The sequence below is a fragment of the Ramularia collo-cygni genome, assembly GCF_900074925.1.
Source record: "Ramularia collo-cygni strain URUG2 genome assembly, contig: RCC_scaffold09, whole genome shotgun sequence".
NCBI lineage: Eukaryota > Fungi > Ascomycota > Dothideomycetes > Mycosphaerellales > Mycosphaerellaceae > Ramularia > Ramularia collo-cygni.
Window position 1 is genome coordinate 619,422 of NW_019716263.1, and position 17,679 is coordinate 637,100.

The 17,679-nt window shown below is 52.3% G+C and overlaps 11 protein-coding genes; 6 read left to right on the forward strand and 5 right to left on the reverse strand.

The window, feature by feature from the left end:
* Positions 1 to 863: 863 nt before the first annotated feature.
* Positions 864 to 2,009, reverse strand: RCC_06321 (related to DUF1295 domain protein; the record flags this gene model as incomplete). XM_023771582.1 has 3 exons in its annotated part: positions 864 to 1,397; positions 1,454 to 1,882; positions 1,938 to 2,009. 3 exons carry the CDS (start codon positions 2,007 to 2,009, stop codon positions 864 to 866), a joined length of 1,035 nt encoding a protein of 344 aa, XP_023627350.1.
* Positions 2,010 to 2,205: 196 nt separating this feature from the next.
* On the forward strand, positions 2,206 to 3,276 carry RCC_06322 (probable methyltransferase; the record flags this gene model as incomplete). The annotated part of the gene is made up of 1 exon (XM_023771583.1): positions 2,206 to 3,276. The coding sequence occupies one exon, from the start codon at positions 2,206 to 2,208 to the stop codon at positions 3,274 to 3,276; it is 1,071 nt and encodes a 356-aa protein (XP_023627351.1).
* A 306-nt stretch (positions 3,277 to 3,582) lies between these two features.
* Positions 3,583 to 4,338, forward strand: RCC_06323 (uncharacterized protein; the record flags this gene model as incomplete). The annotated part of the gene is made up of 1 exon (XM_023771584.1): positions 3,583 to 4,338. The coding sequence occupies one exon, from the start codon at positions 3,583 to 3,585 to the stop codon at positions 4,336 to 4,338; it is 756 nt and encodes a 251-aa protein (XP_023627352.1).
* Positions 4,339 to 4,581: 243 nt separating this feature from the next.
* RCC_06324 (related to malonyl CoA synthetase) lies at positions 4,582 to 6,519 on the reverse strand (the record flags this gene model as incomplete). XM_023771585.1 has 3 exons in its annotated part: positions 4,582 to 5,422; positions 5,495 to 5,796; positions 5,938 to 6,519. 3 exons carry the CDS (start codon positions 6,517 to 6,519, stop codon positions 4,582 to 4,584), a joined length of 1,725 nt encoding a protein of 574 aa, XP_023627353.1.
* A 449-nt stretch (positions 6,520 to 6,968) lies between these two features.
* On the forward strand, positions 6,969 to 9,263 carry RCC_06325 (related to acyl-CoA oxidase; the record flags this gene model as incomplete). XM_023771586.1 has 5 exons in its annotated part: positions 6,969 to 7,414; positions 7,467 to 7,679; positions 7,729 to 7,845; positions 7,923 to 9,072; positions 9,129 to 9,263. 5 exons carry the CDS (start codon positions 6,969 to 6,971, stop codon positions 9,261 to 9,263), a joined length of 2,061 nt encoding a protein of 686 aa, XP_023627354.1.
* A 164-nt stretch (positions 9,264 to 9,427) lies between these two features.
* Positions 9,428 to 10,212, reverse strand: RCC_06326 (related to translin-associated protein X; the record flags this gene model as incomplete). XM_023771587.1 has 2 exons in its annotated part: positions 9,428 to 10,010; positions 10,070 to 10,212. 2 exons carry the CDS (start codon positions 10,210 to 10,212, stop codon positions 9,428 to 9,430), a joined length of 726 nt encoding a protein of 241 aa, XP_023627355.1.
* Positions 10,213 to 10,531: 319 nt separating this feature from the next.
* Positions 10,532 to 12,536, reverse strand: RCC_06327 (related to bilirubin oxidase; the record flags this gene model as incomplete). XM_023771588.1 has 2 exons in its annotated part: positions 10,532 to 12,123; positions 12,170 to 12,536. 2 exons carry the CDS (start codon positions 12,534 to 12,536, stop codon positions 10,532 to 10,534), a joined length of 1,959 nt encoding a protein of 652 aa, XP_023627356.1.
* A 1,906-nt stretch (positions 12,537 to 14,442) lies between these two features.
* On the reverse strand, positions 14,443 to 15,656 carry RCC_06328 (related to protein tag-253; the record flags this gene model as incomplete). XM_023771589.1 has 4 exons in its annotated part: positions 14,443 to 14,962; positions 15,013 to 15,237; positions 15,339 to 15,407; positions 15,463 to 15,656. 4 exons carry the CDS (start codon positions 15,654 to 15,656, stop codon positions 14,443 to 14,445), a joined length of 1,008 nt encoding a protein of 335 aa, XP_023627357.1.
* A 230-nt stretch (positions 15,657 to 15,886) lies between these two features.
* On the forward strand, positions 15,887 to 16,570 carry RCC_06329 (uncharacterized protein; the record flags this gene model as incomplete). XM_023771590.1 has 2 exons in its annotated part: positions 15,887 to 16,124; positions 16,191 to 16,570. The coding sequence occupies 2 exons, from the start codon at positions 15,887 to 15,889 to the stop codon at positions 16,568 to 16,570; spliced, it is 618 nt and encodes a 205-aa protein (XP_023627358.1).
* A 108-nt stretch (positions 16,571 to 16,678) lies between these two features.
* Positions 16,679 to 16,900, forward strand: RCC_06330 (uncharacterized protein; the record flags this gene model as incomplete). XM_023771591.1 has 2 exons in its annotated part: positions 16,679 to 16,774; positions 16,841 to 16,900. The coding sequence occupies 2 exons, from the start codon at positions 16,679 to 16,681 to the stop codon at positions 16,898 to 16,900; spliced, it is 156 nt and encodes a 51-aa protein (XP_023627359.1).
* Positions 16,901 to 17,159: 259 nt separating this feature from the next.
* RCC_06331 (uncharacterized protein) lies at positions 17,160 to 17,503 on the forward strand (the record flags this gene model as incomplete). XM_023771592.1 has 4 exons in its annotated part: positions 17,160 to 17,236; positions 17,293 to 17,297; positions 17,355 to 17,369; positions 17,421 to 17,503. The coding sequence occupies 4 exons, from the start codon at positions 17,160 to 17,162 to the stop codon at positions 17,501 to 17,503; spliced, it is 180 nt and encodes a 59-aa protein (XP_023627360.1).
* Between the last annotated feature and the right edge of the window lie 176 nt (positions 17,504 to 17,679).

Here is a 17,679-nt window from a genome sequence, read left to right on the forward strand (position 1 = left end):
GAGGTGGGGGARGGGGTTCGAATCGCCGACGTCAACGCTGGAAACGTCTCACACGCTTGACCGTGGGATGAAACTCGCAAAGGGCCACACGGTTCGTGGGTAGCGAGGAGTAATGTGGTCAGTAGTCAGTGGAATGGGGCGCTCAGCCGTAGTTCTACTTTACATTACTTCACACGCCTGCACTTCCCGAAGGAAGGATTGCGTGTCTGACAACTCGGGCTAGCCGTCCGAAGGGAACAGCAGCAAGTATCGTCTTGGCGCCGATGTCCCAGAGACTCCAGTGCGGCCCAGGCCCACCACAGCACGGGGAGGCGACTCGTTCAGCGTTTCAAGCCTCGGACTGGCAGCTGATGGCATGCATTCTCACCACACACATGAGTCTGTGTGCTTGAACTGTCGTTCACCACAGTCAGCACAGGCAAGGGATGGCAGCCTCTCGAGATCATTCATTCACAAGCAATGCGGTTCGCGGGATGCTGGGTTTCGTCGCGCCGATACAATCYGTGTTCGCCATTTAGATGCTCTCGCCTATCAGCATGAGACGTTAATGCTGCAGGGCAAAATAGCGCTCCGGCGAACACTTGACCGGCTGAATAGTTTTGCACTGCCACACAACGTGGAGAACGACAGTCTTGAACGTGTTGGCATTCGCCTTGGCTGAACGGCTTACCTGTTTCGAAGAGTCCACGCCTTTATTAGTGGCGTTGATTGACTTTACGCTGCCCAGCTCCAAGTTGGTCTTCTGCAACTACAAATCGTGGATGCGATGAAAGAGAAGCGCTGTCCAGATCTTCAGCCCATTATAGTWGTACGTTATCGTGTCCAGCCGGTCAGTCTCACAATCCCTTCCAACAACACTCAGCTTACTCCTTCTTTGCGGCTGCGCTCAAAGCTGCCTGCTCGTCCCAGCCCTTTCCAAATAACTTGGGTATGAATCTACCGACTCGCTCTTGATAGAACTTGTACTCTGGGTACTTGCCGGCGCTGATACCCTCAGTGAGCGGCGTGCTGCCGGCGAAGACAGCGCAATAGCTGAATGCACCGACTACAGTCCAATTCCAGAACGTGTGGGTCTCGAGACAACTCCATTGGTAGAGCAAGACCCAGATCGTCTGCTCTGCAGCAAAGTTGGGGTGTCGGCTGTACTTCCAAAGGCCAGTTGTGTTGAAGCCGCGATCCATCTGAGCGCGTGTCCAACCGGCGGGCACTTTGGCCGTCTTCTGGTATTCATTCTTTGCCTTGTGATAGTTCCATTGCTGTCCATCCGCAAAGTATTCAAACACCACAAGAGCCATCAGTGCCCTGGCGATGACGACTTCGGAGAGGGACATGCCAGGGTTGAGCTGCGAGGCAAGCATCAAAGCATAGGTGGGGAGGGTCACGCTCCAGAGGAGGACCTGTACTCTCGTCAGCTAAGATCTTGAATGTAAAAGCACAAATTGGCTAATCCTACCAGCTGTACTGAGGAAATGAAGACGATGTTGAGCACAAAGAAGGCAACACCGCCGATCTGCTTCTTAATGAGCTCCCATCGGTAGTCTTCACTCCCAATTTGATATCCTCCCCTCCGCCAGTAGTTGAAGGTCAGCCTCATCGACCATACAACACTGAAAGCCAGTACGTTGTCCACCCTTGTCGTTTCGAGGCCATTGAGATGAGCCCAGATTGCGAGATGCAGATTGAAGAGCATCGGCAGAATAGACCACACCCTGTCGACCTGACTATAGTTCCTGTTGATTTCGGATATGATCCAAAACACAGGAAATCCAGCCAGAGCCAGCGCGAGACCAAAGATGGCCGGGTTTGTAGAGAGGTAAATATGCTTGAGAGCTTGCAAGTCGCCCAATGCAGCCCAGACTTGCTCTGGCAGTGCATAGAGTTGCTGGAGGTGTGCATGTTAGACGTTGTTCATTCGCACACATCTGCGTAGAACTTACTGGCAGGAATGGTTCAAAGGTCTTTGAGTAGTCGGCACAGTCCACGAGAGACTTCGCAGCAGGCAGCGCCATGCCAGACGCGTAGGGCAGCAACWTATTGGATTGTGAGGTTTGTGGTACGAGAGTCTGTTGTTCCGTTTCGTTTTGTAGATTCAAAAGCGCGCACGCGTCATGTCATCAATGTCATCATCGAACAAAGGCGAACTTTGACCACGCGAACTTCTTGCCCAGTCATTGCAATGTTCTGACCAACATTTCGGCTTTGAGCATGCGCTCATCACTCATTCGGGTCACTGCGAAACGTTCGTTATGGAGACTACCTCTCCAGCGATCGTACGCCATTCAGGCGCCTGGATCTCCGGCCATTGCTTCGGTATTCGACAACCGGACGAAGTGGATCCAAAAGGAGCGCGCCGCGAACGATACCACACACAGTCGACAAGTCGATTATCTCCGAGATGAGGTCGCCATGCGACTCTGTGATCGAGTCCTGGACATCAACCGAAATTTTCCTAGAGTGCTTGATTTTGGGGCAAACGCCTGTAATATTGCGCGAGCCTTGACCCGCCCAGATCCAGACCCAGAATCAGCGAAGCCATCTGTCGAGCCGATCGGCAAGAAGATTGAGAGCATTGTCTGCGCCGACACAAGTCCAACGTTGCTGTATAGAGATCAGGATGAGCCTTTCAATAAAGAGATCAATATCACAAGAGAGGTGCTGCAAAGTCCAGAATATGTGCCATACGAGCCAGAGACATTTGACCTCGTCATGTCCTCGCTATCAATGCACTGGATCAATGATCTGCCCTCTGTCCTGGCGCAAATCAACAACTGCCTCAAGCCAGATGCGCCGTTCATTGCGGCCATGAGTGGAGGTGACAGTTTATTCGAGTTGCGAGGGTCATTGCAGCTGGCAGAATCAGAGCGCCTGGGTGGCATTGGAACACACATATCACCACTTGCAGACGTGCGAGATGTAGGAAATCTGCTCTCGCGTGCCGGCTTCAAACTTTTGACGGTTGATGTTGACGACATCATCGTCGACTATCCGAACACTTTCGCACTTATGTCAGATCTGCAAGCAATGGGAGAGGCAAATGCAGCATTACGACGAGAGCCGGGTGGCATCAGCAAGGATGTGCTACTAGCAACGGAAGCCATATACAGAGAGATGTATGGCGAGGAGCAGGAGGATGGTACAATCACCATACCGGCCACGTTCAGGACCATCTATATGATTGGGTGGAAAGAGGGTGCCGCGACACCAAAACCGCTTGAACGAGGGAGCGGAGACGTGAACTTGAAAGAGCTGTTTGGAGGAGGTGGTGGTGGTGTCTAGTACATATAAAAATCCACTTCTGCGTGATCCTAGCGGTCGAGTTCACAATTATTGTACAATTGACATGCAACATTTGAAGTCTGTGCTCGGAGACTTCCCTAGAGTGAGGGAGTTGCAGGTGGTTGTCATCGCGTCGACCCTGGAATGCAGCTTCGGTGGACCGTCGCGTTTCCTCACTTCCCGTCCCTATCTTGCAACCCACATCAACACCACCCACCATCACCTTACTTTCCTCTTCGCAAACTTCGCCGCTGCGCACGTTGTCCGGGTATCAATACTTCCACACGGTTTCCATTGAAGCACGCAATGGTCGACTACGCCAAGAAGAAGAACGACGAGCTCGCCGCGCTATGCAAGGAGCGCAGCCTGCCGCATACTGGAAAAAAGGCCGACTTGGTCAAGCGCTTGGAGGACTTCGATGCCAAAGATGCCTCTGCGCCTGATTCTGCGCCGGCCAAGTCAGTTGCAGCCGAAGACGAGATCGACTGGGACGATGATGCAAAGGCCGCCACAACGGAGCCTGCGGCAGCTGCCATTGCAGCTGGCGGCGTCGGTGAGGTTGCGAACCCACTCGCTGTGCCGAATCAAGAAGCCGCGATCGATCCTTCCAAGACAAACGACCTCACCGTGGTAGCTCCGTCTGAACAGCCCGCCGCACAAGAAGCTGAGTCGGAGTCGACAATGGAACATCGGACACTGGCTGCGGAAATTGAGAAGCGGAAGGCGCGTGCGCGCAAATTCGGCATGCCTGAGAACAGCGAGGAAATCAAAGCTTTGGAACGAGCGCTAAGGTTCGGAGCCACTGATCTGCCTGGCTTGCTGAACAAGGCACTTCCAGCGAAGTCGGAGCGAACAGACAGAAAGCGTGGTCGGGCAAGCGTGGAGCCAGAGGGTGGTGTGCGCAAGGCAGCAAGCCGAGCGCGCAAGGGCGGTGACCGTCCGAAGCCTGTCAACGGCAAGACGGAGACCTCAAAGCCTTCGCAGGGCGGTGCCGCTTGGATGAACGACAAGGATCGCGAGGCCGCTGAGCGTCGGAAGGCTAAATTCGCTACTGCGGCTTGAAGAATTGATGAGCGTATTGATGTGGGTGATTTGGATGCATCATACAGAAGCGCCCTTATGCAGCGTGATGCTTTAAGAGCGATCAATCTAATACGGTTCTCCGAAGCACGGAGTGGCACTCCACCTTTTCTGTCAGCATATACCTGCTTTTAGCGGATTGCCTCGTTTCTGTCAGCAACACTTTCAGGTCAGGTCAGGAGACTTATCAAAGAAGCTGGCCTGGCTAACGCGGTCGCAATGAACTCATAGCTTGGACTGGGACTTGCGCCAAATTTGCACCTCAGGCAAATCCGTCTTTGCTGGGAAAAACTGGGGTCCGAGAATCTTCTTCACCACCTTGCCAGTGGCAGACTTCGGCAGCTCTTCTGGTATCACCCGAAGCATTGTTGGAATCTTGTACCCGGCAAGGCGCGAGCGAAGGTCCTGGCGTAATTTGTCCAGAGTAAGGTCTTTCTGGAGGAACTGGCGATCGCCTGGGGACGAGTCTTTTTCGGTTTTCAAGCYGATCGCTGCAGCGACACGCTCGCCGAATTCTTCGTCCGGAACGCCAAYAACCATTGCCTCGGCGACGTAGGGCAAGGCTAGGATTTCTCTCTCGATATCTAGAGCGCTGATCTTGTAGCCTCCACTCTTGATAATGTCCACACTGGCTCGGCCCATGATCCAATAGTAGCCGTTCTCTCGTCTAGCAATGTCACCAGTTTTGTAATAGCCATCCTCGGTATGAGACGCTGCGGTCGCCTCTGGATCGTACAGGTATTTGGAAAACATGCCGGGGCTCTTGACAAGAATTTCGCCTTGCTCGCCCTCGGAAAGACGGATGTCACAGCCAGGAAACACAGGTCCAACCGAGCCGTCCGGAGGATTGACATCGTTCAAGTGGACTTTGAACACTGCTCCTATCTCCGAGGCACCATACCGCAACAGGATATTCTTGCGAAGCGCTTGCGCCCACCAATCTGCTACAGGTTTTGGCAGAGCTGAAGTCCCGCAGAGACAAGCGCGTAGCTTTCGAGCTCCGTCAAGATACGCCTCCGCGTCGGATTGGGACAGCGTGTTTTGCTGGTTCTGGAACCATCGCATCCTGGAAGTGTAACGTCGACGTTAGCGATGCGTCTGAGGGCTGCAGTCCCTCGAACTCTGGGCCGCAACTCACATTCTCATGTAGATGGTCGGCACTCCGGAGAAGAACGTGATGCCTCCCTGTTTCCAGCGGTTCCATGTCCATTCTGGATCGAAGCCGCCACTCTTAAATTCAAGCGTAGCACCAGCCATCAAAAATGGGAAAAACATCATGCCGATGCCCGTGGCGTGGTGCACTGGGAGCAGGTGAAGCAGTACATCTTCTGGGGTGATCCTGTAGTGGTCAATGACAGCGAGAGCCTCATCATGAATGAAAGCCCTCCGCATAACAGCGCCTTTGGGAGGCCCGGTGGTCCCGCTCGTGAAGATAACTACCTAAAAGCGAAAGGCAGGCGGGTCAGCGTTGTCTTGGATCTTCATGCCGGGCAGAAAGCGTTTCCTCCGGCATCATATCCTCTTTTCTCATGGCTTTCGATCACTGGTCGAGATGCCTCTTGGCCTCTTCACTGTACTTACACCAGGAGCGCTATCTTCGAGGTATAAGTCGGAAGATACTATGATTTGAGATGGATGCAACGGCGGATTCCTCAAAGATGGTGTCGTGGGGATGCAAACAAAGGTGCTTCGCGGATTCTCGTTCTTCACTAGCTTCTCAAGAGACAAACCAAGTCGAAGAGCACCGTCAGATACCAACACCGCCACGGCCTTGGATTTAGTCGCGAAATACAGCGCCTCTTCTGGTGGAAGAGCGACTGTCATCGGGACTACCGCTACTCCAAGAGCGAGGGCAGCAAGAATCGACACTGCGAACTCGTACCCTCCAGCACTGATGATTGCGATGTACACCTCCTGGCGCTGGTCCAGTGCCCGTTGGACGTCCTGGCTGAGATTCTCTAATATTCTTTCACGAAAGGCAAGTACATCGGTGAGCAGCTGAAGATGCGTTGCTTCAATGCCCGTGTTGTCATCTCGTATGCAGAGCCTAGGCGGTGAAAAGTGGGCGAACCTGACCAGTCTGGCAAAGGCTGGGTGACATGGGAACACATTTCTCCCAATGTGTCGGGGTACGTACAGAGTGCGGTCGTCGTAGCTTGTCATTTTCCAGTGTTCTTGCATCAGTGATTGTAATGGTAGGACATCCTCTTGTGGTATGCTGTTGGGATCTGGTTCAAATGTGCTGCTGGAATTGACGGCTACACGTTCCAGTTTGCGATAAACGGCTTGAATTGATGGCCAGGACGGGGGCATCAGGATGTCGCTGTAGTAGTGCTGTGTTTGTGTCAGTTGATTCGTAGTCGCAAGAATTGCCGTTTATGCTGGCGACGGATAGCTAGGATCACGCCCGTTGTAGCCGTGGGGAAGTGAATGTAATCCGGAGTACCCCGCCAGGCGCTCCAGGGCGTCCCCAGATCGTCGCTATGGACGGAATTGAATACCCGAGGATGACAAGGACATTTGCYTTCGGCGAGATGCTTAACCGTTTCAGACCCCGTCTGCACATAACTTAAGCAAGTATCGTTCACGACAATTCGAGCGAGGAGGAAAAGATGAAGGACTTCTCCGACAAGCTCACGCCTGCTTCTCCTACCGGCCCAGAGATTCTTCGAAAGGAGCGTGGCCAATCTAATGTTCCTATCGAAGAGCTGGCCAACCACTTACTCTCCCGAAATGATTTTTTGAAGAAGCAGGTTGCCGTCCTTCCAGTTCTGGAAAAGGATCCACTGTTTTCCAAAGCTCGGCAACAGAATCTTTCGCGACCAGAGCGTTACCATCTGGGTCTCGCTCGAGCAAAGAAGCTGCGTCGTCTTGCCGAGCAGCACAATTGGGATGAAGAAGATGTCGTTATGAGCAAGTACCTCTGCGATGATGTGTCTCCGTACATGGTCCACGATACGATGTTCCCCACCACTGTTCGTGAGCAGGGAAGCGAGGAGCAGAAGAAGTACTGGATGCCAAAGATCGACAATTGGGAGGCCATTGGATGTTACGCACAGTCCGTGCCATCAGCTCCTTGTCATTCTTAGACACTAACTGATTGTCGATAGAACCGAACTAGGCCACGGTAGCAACGTGCGTGGCCTTGAGTGCAAAGCTACATGGAATCCCAAAGAAAAGAACTTCACCATTCACAGTCCAACTTTGACCGCGTCGAAGTGGTGGAATGGAAGTATGGGACGCACTGCCAACACTGCCATCGTAGTAGCCCAGCTCTACGTTCCCAAGTCTTCGAATCCTTCAGAGCTGGTGAATCATGGACCGTCAGTCCCTTCCAACCATCTTCATCGTTCTGTCTGATCTTGTCAATAGCCATTCGTTCATCGTCCAGATTAGAGATCTGAAGACGCACAAGCCGCTGGACGGCATAATCGTTGGTGACATCGGTCCAAAATATGGTTATGCGCCAATGGACAACGGCTATCTGCTGTAAGTTGTATGCCAAGTTGCCTTGCTATGCCGGCCTACCTGTATTTGCTGCAAGCTGACCATTCATTCCGCGAAAGGTTCGACAATTTCAAGGTCCCACACTCCGCCATGCTGAGCAGATACTCGCGCGTAGATCCGAACACAAGCGAGTACACGAAGCCAGCCAATCCCGCTGTGGTATACGGTTCCATGACGGCCGTTCGGGCAGCCATCATCATGCACGCCCGTCTGATCATAGCGAGAGCTGTGACGATTGCAGTCCGATATGGAACTATTCGCAAGCAGTTTCAGGATCGTGACAGCACMGACAAGTCCGCGCCAGAACTCTCTGTCCTGGACTATCCCACGGTGCAGATACGGATCCTTCCATTACTGGCTACTGCGTTTGCTTTCCACTATACCGGTGAAGCGATGCACAACCTCTATTCAAACACCAGGGCCCAAATTGACAAGGGCGACTTCTCTAACTTGGCAGTCCTGCACGCCCAATCTTCTGGGCTGAAAAGTCTCTGTACTGAGCTCGCAGCAAACAGTATCGAGACATGCAGAAGGGCTATGGGAGGCCATGGATTTGGTGGAGGCAGTGGCTACATCCAGCTCAACTCCGACTATCTCTCCAAGCCAACAGTGGAAGGCGACAACTGGATGATTACCCAACAGACCGCTAGCTTCCTGATCAAACGCATGCAAGCTGCTGCGGCTGATAAGGGCAAAGCACAGGACGCAATGGAGCAGTCTTGCCGAGACTGGCTGGTCGAGAAGGACAGGAAGATGTTAACTTTCCGGATATTCGACAGCGATGAAGACCTGGTGAAGGCCTTCCACAGGAGGTCTAGAGATATGACTTATCGGGCGTATGTGGATCGCTTCGTCAACAAGCGTGATTGGAACTCGATGCTCCTGCAGCTGCGCAAGGTCRGCCACGCAGAATCGCAGTCTATCCTCGTGACGAACTTTTACGAGGCGATGTCGGAAGCCAAGCTATCGCCCATGCTGAGGGGACATCTACAACTGCAGTTCAGACTCTTTGCTTTCTTCACCATGGAAGCCGAGGCCCGAGACTTCGTTAAAGCGAATGCTGTGTCCGACGACGACCTGGATGCTCTGCCAGCCAAGATTCAGTCACTCATGGCTGAAATAAGGCCTCATGCAGTTCGATTGGTGGATTCTTGGAAGATTCCAGACTACCTGCTTGACTCCGCTCTAGGCATGTCAGATGGCTCTGTCGTAAGTATCCCCACTGCCATCTAATCGTTTGTTTTGTTCGCCACTGATATTCGCAGTACGAGAATCTGTGGAACCGAGCACATCGTCTCAATCCGTTGAACGAGACTACGTTCAACCCATATTACCAGAACGAGGAGATCGTAATGGGCGGTGGGTCCGGCAGCTTGAAGGACATCATGTCAAAGCTCTAGTTTGCGAGCAAGGCACGCACAGCACCGTCTAGCCTTCGACACTCACGACTCTACCACCACCTCCGTCGCCATCAGGTACCCATCCTTTCGGCCGCTCGGCGCCTCTTACGACAAGACCGTACCTGTGTTGCGTTAGCGGATACATATATAAATCGACAGTTCACTTACAACGACTGCTCCACCTTGTCGACACTGTTACGCATGACTTCCATCTTCTTGTCGCAGTCCTTGGCAAAGGGACCATAGTTTCCAGTGTTGAGAGCTTCCAACGCGGCTCGAAGACGACGCATGTCGTTCAGAACGCTTCGCTCCTCGGGCTGCACCGTGTCGTCACTCATGGCATCCGACGAGTCCGCTGCAATGGTGGGCAACGACCCATTGGTAGCCATGGCCGTGATGGCGAACCTCATCAGCTCTCCAGTCATGTCGTAGATACCGAGAAGATAGTCCTCGGGAGTCAGCAGCACACCCGGGCCTTCCACATCCATACTACGCATCTTCGAGACAGCTTCCTCGTAGGTCAAAAGTTTCGCGGTCATCAAATAGTGCTCGAATGATGCTGCTTCCATCCACTCCTGACATCCGCCGCTGATTTGGCGAGCATAGCGGTCACCATTGAGTCCTTGCAGATCTCCCGACACGGCTGCGAATTGTGTGGAGATGATGTCGTAGTATGGCTGATTGTTCTTGATGACAGCGGCCGGCAGTGGCTGCTTGACAGCGCGAATGCGTTGTAGTGCGAAGATGCTATAAAAGAGAGACTCAGCAACCGAACGGCACATTGGGATGGATGTTGTAGCCCTCACATCTTTTTTGAAGCGGCAGTGATGTCGCGACTGGCTTTGATGACTCTCTCGCRGCGTGCGTGGTGTTCATCAAGCTCAGCACGGAAAGTTTCGAACATGGGCATGAACGGTGATGCCGTGCTTCCTGCTTTGCTGTCAGACATTTCCTCGTGTGTTCGCTTTGGGCTCATGATTCGATGTTGCACAATGTTTGTAGTTCAAAGTATCGTGGCTCATAAGAGGGTAGAGCGCTCATATCGCCACAGGAAAGTCTTGGGACGAAAACGCTCGAGATTGTACGAAGATGGAAGAACTGCCTCGAAGGCTGTACGTATGTGACATATGCCATTCAATTGGCGCTGAGATAGAGGCTCGTCTCAATTACACAGTTCGTGCCTTTTGTCTTCTTATTATTACACCCCCATATACTCCCTGATCATATTCATGCCGCTATGACAGCCCTCCTGTTCGTGTGAGCAAAGATTACGCTCCTACACTGACTCCAGCTCGTCTGTCTGCACTTAGAGCCGGCTCGAGCCTCTTATCAAACAACGCTGTTGATGTTGCCCGAGCTCCACTGATGGACCCTACACCAACACTCTCGGGAGCTGCAGTTTTCGATGGCCTTGGAGGATCTACATCACCATTGTAGCCAGCCGTAGCGTAGTGTTCAGCCTGAGCCGCCCGAAGCTCTTCGACCGCAGCGTAGGCTTTCAAATTGCCAAACATGCGGACCTTTTCGCGTCGTGCATCATCGTTGAAGGCACTGACATCGTAGTCTCTCGCGATGAACCTGGAGTCCATAGGATCTGAGAAGCCCTGGGTGCTGTTGTAATCGTAGCCCAACTCTCGAAGGAGGGTGGTGTTGAATGCAGCCATCATAGTGTTGTCTTCGTGTATCAAATCGTGACAGTGGAACATGTACATCCCATTCCAAGGTCCGTACGTTGCAAGGACATCGACCGTCTCTCCGGGAGCGATCATGACAACATCTTTCAAGCCAGCAGCCTCATATGGCGCAACCCCTCGAGCTCCACCAGAACGACTGAGAACTTGGAGGTTGACCAAATGCACATGTACAGGATGTACGGCTAGACCGCCAGTGTGTCGAAATCTCCAACGTTCGACTGTTCCTTGCGGCGGTCGTGCCAGGACTCTGCTGTTTGGATCGCTGAAGGAGACACCATTGATTGTCCAGTCATCCGCACCTCCCACCTGGAAGTTGAACTCATGGTCGACAGTATCACGGCTTGGAGGCCAATTAACATTGGCGAGCGAAGTGGGAATAGCGCCATTGATCGAACCATCTTCTACGCTCGTCCCAACGCGGAACCGCATGRTTTTGTCTGTGTTATCGAACTTTGTGTTGTTAGGCTGCTGCTCCTGAGAGTTCAGCATGGTAATGTTCGATCCAGCAAATCTAGAGAAGTCGACAATGATTTCATAACGCTCGCCCGGAGCAATGACAAAGTCCTCGGCGCTGACAGGAGATTCAAAGAGGCCTGAGTCTGAAGCAATGACTTGGAAACGAACAGCAGTGCCTTTTTCATCGACAAAGTAGACTTGAAACACACGACTGAGGGCCATGTCGAATATTCTGAGGCGGTACTTGCGAGGCTCCACATCGAAGTAGGGCCAAGGTCGATTGTTGACCTCAACAGTGTCTCCGAAGAAGCCGATAGTGCTTGGACCCGGGCTAGCGAGATCACCGTTGGACTGGTAGATCTTGTCCATGAGCGCGAGCGGAACATCATACTTTCCCTTGGGAAGTCCGAGGGCGTTGTCTGCAGGGTCTACAAGATAGTATGCTCCAGCTTGACCATAGTAGGCATCGAGTGCTGTATGGCCATGTGCGTGGTCATGATACCACATGCTCCTGGAAGATTCAGTGTTCGGGTAGTAGTAATCCTTGTACTGTCCAGGGTCGATCTCATCGAAGGCAAATCCATCCCAGGGCGAGTGCGTGTACGACCCATGAAGATGTACTGCAGAGGAACGCCTGCCCCGGTTCACGTAGCGGATGACGGTCTCGGTGCCTTTGGTGATCATGAACGTCGCTCCTGGAGCCGCTCCGCCTGTGAAGAGTTAGCTGTCGCTCATGCAAAAACAAAAGATACTAACCATAGCCTATAAGATTTGCAGGAGATAGATCAGGATACACCTGGTGTTGGAATTGCTCAATGGTTGTCTCGTAGTATTCGATCGGTACTCCATTGACTGTCTCGGTGAACAAAGGCTGCGCGACCTTTGGAATGGGTAGAGAATAGTCGAAGAGCCATTTGTACTCTGGGCTACCTGCAGACCGTCCAGTACCAGAATTTGGCAAGATGTCCTCGATGATTGAATCCAGTCTTCTCATGGAGTCCACATTCCGGCCGGTTAGCTCATCATCAATTGGGCCATCGTTTTTCAGATTAGGCAGCGTGCTCGCAAAGACCAAGGGTACAAGCCCGAGGCCAGCGGTGATGAAGAAGGCAATTCTCGTCATCCTGATGGGTTGTGCAGATTGAAATTAGAAGAAAGCGATAGATCAAGTAGGGCAGATTGGTGGGTGGCCGGTGTTAAATCGTTCGTGCAATGGACGGCAGTGGACCGTTTGTACGTTTCGATGAATGGCTTGAAACCCATTATGTACCCTATTGTCAGTCCCGACCGCCAAGTTAAATCAATCCCCTTGACCCACACGCAGTGGAATAGTCGTTGGGGGCATACTCACGCAACACAGTAGACCCTACTGCTGATCCAACCACTTCAAAGAAGCATGAACGTCGATCATTTCAGCGTTCGATAATGCATCAAGGTCAGTCAAGACATAGATCCTTGTCGATTGACCTGCAAGTAGGACAAGCTCGGGACCAGGTCTGCTGCTGTGATTGATGCATGAGACCAGTGAGAAGGGGCTGCAAGGCCGTACAAGGCAGCGACTTTTCCCTAGAGTGGACTAGGCAGATCTTCGTACTTGCACGCAATGCAGGTGAATGGGCCCACATGGCTGCCGAGTACCACAGGCCCACATGCATGGTGGTATGAAAATGTCTTCCGCGAAATCGTCAATTCAACTTCTTGCAAAGACGTCAGTACATGAACCTGAACATATCGGAGTCGGGGTTGCAACTATCACGGGAGTATGGCGCCAGGAGCTGTAAGGCTCGATTTGGTTGAATTCCTCGCGTGTGCATATCCGCGTGGTACGGTAGGCACCACACGGCGTCGTCGATGAGTGTATGGGTCAAGACGAACCTGGGAGGATGTATCACCATGGCAAGTCTCGACGATTCGTTCCTACCCACATGCTGTAGATAGTTTGGAAGACTGACCACCCTGGCTGTTTGCCTGATCCGGACAGAACTCCAGACTGACGACTGCCACTGGTGACAATGTCGAGTGTGCATTTCCCATGCTTGGCACAATGCAGTGGCTTTGACACCGAGCGCTACGTTGAAGCGACTTGCTAAAGGTCCCCGACAGGACTGTACAACATGTAAGCAACGAAGCACGAATCATTCCCCAGCGACTCTCCGAACTCATCTCGCGAGGTTTAGCTTGCACGGAGATTTTCAGGGTCGGAGTAGGCCCRCCTCACAATATGTACATCGCTCGTCAGAGCAGAATGTGAAAGTAGACACTTAATCATCGGAGATATAGAGTAGCGGGCGGGTGAGATGTCCAGTCGAATTTGATACCGAAGAGATAACCTGGCCGAAGATCTCCGTCGCACGACATCGCCCAGTCGGGAGACCTCGAAACCTGAGAAAAGTCAGTTCACTTAGTTTCTCGCTCTGTCGCTCATTTCCGGTATTAGAGAGAGCTCTTGCTTATGGAATAGAGAAAGCTCCATCGAGACGCACGTTCGAGCTCACGACCTGGTCGCACCAGTGCGATCATGACGTCTGCTGTCTGGGGCCACGCGGGCAAACCTCAGTTGTGTAACACCTCCACCATGCTCCCACTGCGCATGTACGGTCGCACGATCTACCGCGGGCCTGTGCCAGAGACCATGTGAAGGCGCCACCCGATCAGACTCCAACTTGTAGCATGCGAGACAAAGTGGCAGCGGATCGAGCTCCTCTTCGGGGCTTGAAAACGCCACGTTATGTCGGGTTCGTTGCATGTAGACGGCAAACTGACCAAAGGGGTAGATGTGGGCCATGTGGTGTCTGCTCTTGGTCATGTCTGCCGAGCCGCCTCTGGCTGAGCAGCTAAGAGATTTCAGCGGCTACAAGTAGACCGGTGATCCCTACGCATGTGGAGCAGCAAGCAAACCATTGTGCCACGTATGATCCGTGGTGGAAGGTGAATCGGTCGATTCCTGGAGTAGTAATGCACATGTGCGAGGATTAATCTTCATTCATTGTCATCGTAAGGGTGTCTTCTTGAAAGACGCGTTGTGTTCGTTAGACGACAGCAAATGCGCTTGCATAGCTCACGCTGCTGTCGGCAACCCTCGTCACATCGCTGCTGCGCTCGTATCGCACAAACTTGAACGCACCAAGTTCCTGCTTTCCTTGCTTCCTCAATTCCTCCACAGCTGCCATCATTACGCCGATGGGATGTCTTCCGCAGACCGTGTTGCCAGTTTCTTCCAGTACATCAAGCCAGGCATCGTGACTGCCACTCTCGCATGCGCCCATGCACTCAAAGTCAACATCCTTGATTGATTCGTGGATGGCACGGTCCTTGGGAGCCCTGTCTGAAGCTTTCATGCTGATGGCAGGGCCACTGGCTGGGCGATAGTATGTGTAACGAAAACGGAGTCCCCAGTGAGCAAAGTCGGAAGAAATCACAAAAACATTGGTCGGATCTGCCAGGTACGGTGCCAGTAAGCGACCCAGATTTTTCTCGGTAGAGGATGATGTGTTGCCAATCATGATGGGCACCAGAGGAGGGAATTGCATCGGGTCATCGCCGAACGATCTGCCATWCAGTCAGTCAGTGTGCTCTATTGACCAACATTTTGAACGTACTTTGACAGTGTTTTGAAGATGTATGGTAGATGCATCTCCAGACTGTGTTCTTCTTCATCAACAGACTGTGACATCCACTCAAAACTCCCGGTCGTATGGAGCTCGGTTGTGGTCTCTCGGTCTACAGCGAGGTCCCCAATGGGAGTTGCGTAATGCGTGCATCGCGACAATGCAGCTTTGGTGAGATAGTGATGATGCGATGGGCCCAGCAGAAATACTTTCTTGCTGTTTCCATTAGTACGAGATGAAAATAAAGTGAGGGCTGGACATATGAACAAGCGTCAAAATGATGCGGCATCCGGGCTGCGAAGAAGAAGCGGACTTACGCATTGGACACGTCCCAAGCCTTGTACGCCCAAGCAGCAGCCGGACCTGAATACGAGTAGCCAGCGTGTCTGTGACAAAGTGTTTAGCAGCTTGAATACCTGCAATATGTTGGCATCCACATACGGCGCGATGATCATCCGAGCGCCAGGAACAGGCATGTTTGGATGCTGTTCGCGGTCTGACTTTGGACCAATGCATGATACTGGCAGATCGACGGCACTGAGCCAGCCGTCGAGCTGCGAGTTGAGCTGTGTCTTGGAATCCGAGTACCACGAGCCCGCATGGCTGGCATTGCGAATGGTTTGACCGTTCGTCATTATTGTGGAATGCAATACGTGGTTAAGGTCGATGAGTAGGTAGGAGTGGAGTCGAGATAGAGGTAGATCCGCAAAGCGAAACGAGATCGGCAGGGACGACGGACGCGTCGCGTGTAGCTCTTGCCATTTGCACTCTCAAGCTCACCACCACCAACATCATCTCCGCCACGCTATCGGCATACCAAGACACGTTTCCACTTACAATCATACACCATTGCCATCTCCACATCATGGCTCTCAAGCGCAAGCGTTCTTCAGCGACTGTCTCCTCGCCAGCATCCATCTCCTCCTCCGCCACCAAGTCTGCCAGTCCGCCGCCACTCTTCTTCCAACAGAATCCACCAATTGAGCTATCCCACGAGCCCACATGGTCCTTTCCCACATACGACGATCACCCACAGCAACATCTGAACAGCCGAACGCGAAAACGGTATAGAAACAACCGGCCGGATGAAGAAGCAGTCTACGGTGTGTCCCGTTGGCTCGGCGCCGTCATGAACATGAGCTCCCTTGCTGATGTCTGTCGAATCGCAGCAAGCACGATTGAAAAGTTGTTCGCAGCTCAAAAGCAGCTGACCATAACTTCGCCTGTATATTCCCCTCCAACGACCACAACACCGCCGTCAGAGTCGACAGAATCGACGGAGCTGCCGCCACAGCGGACTACACTGCACTCATTCTGGCGATTGCAGCAAGCTCCCCTATCATCATCATCAACCATGATGGACTGTGCATACGACACGAATACAAGCCGTGAGACCTCCTGCGAGAATGATGATTCAATGGACATCGACGACGGCTTCGTCAATGAGGGAACATCATGTCAGTCCTGTCACCGGCGAGTCCATGGTAGATACACTGCGATTGGCAATCTGCGGGTATGTCTTACCTGCGCAAGTAGCGCATATCGATGAGACTTGCTATGGACGAAGGGATGGTGTACCGCAAAAGCGTTTCTTTATGATACCCAATCGAATTTATGCCAGGTGCAAAGCTCGATCCTCTGCTTTCTTGTCATCATCATGGCCCGTCCGAAACTGACGCTTAAGATTCACGTCTCGGGAAATGCCTTCGAAATAGGGGCGAGTTACACTGCGAGTAGGCGAACAGTACGGGAGGTGAGTGTCGAAGGCCTACCGGTGCGTCTTGTTTATACTCTTTGGCTGACTGACAGTATACTTTAGTCAAGCAGCGACTACACCCTGTTGGTGATGCCCATACAATCCTCCGCCATCATGATGTGACAATACAACCTGCGCTTCCTTCACTCAGTCGAATTCACCTGACCCCTTTCGCCGACGCCGGGACCAGCAATATAGTCAGTCCTACTACGAGCAAGGCAATCCGCTTCCGGGTCAACGCACTCCACGTCAGGTCCTTTCATACACCATCAGCATCACCATCGTGTTCTAAGGGCGGATGCCATGCTACATCGCCGCCAAGCCGGACCAACTTCGGCTAAGTCCAAGATCGATATAGTCAACTGAATTTTTGCGACGCTCCATGATGTCCACATCGTGGCAACAACGTCCTRGGTTCCCTAGTCTAGCGGTTATGACGTTTCCTTTACACGGAAAAGGGTATGGCAAACCGGCGGAAACCTGCGGTATTAAGCATAGTACTAATTCAAACGCAGTCGCGGTTCGTGTAAACTGCTATCCTAGTAATCTGCCAAGCTTAATACTGATTCTCCTTTAGATTTCGATCATCGCGGTTTGTCTCTATAGTAGTAAATGAACCAAACACAATACTGATTCTAAGTAGGGAACCTCAAAAGATTTGAGTTTTTTTGGCTCCTTGGAGATTTTCTTTTGCCTCTGTATAGCGGGATACAAAATATAACTTAGAGCTCCGTCCCCACGCCGCCTAGAGTGAAGTTGAAGATTGCCGCCCTACCTACAGCACTAAAAGATCTTCCACTCTCTACAAGAATAGCACGAATAGGGAGACACTTTACATACAAAATTTGACTCTCGGTAAGGCTGCTTCTTTTTGTGCTTATAGCTACCTATTAGCGAGCGCT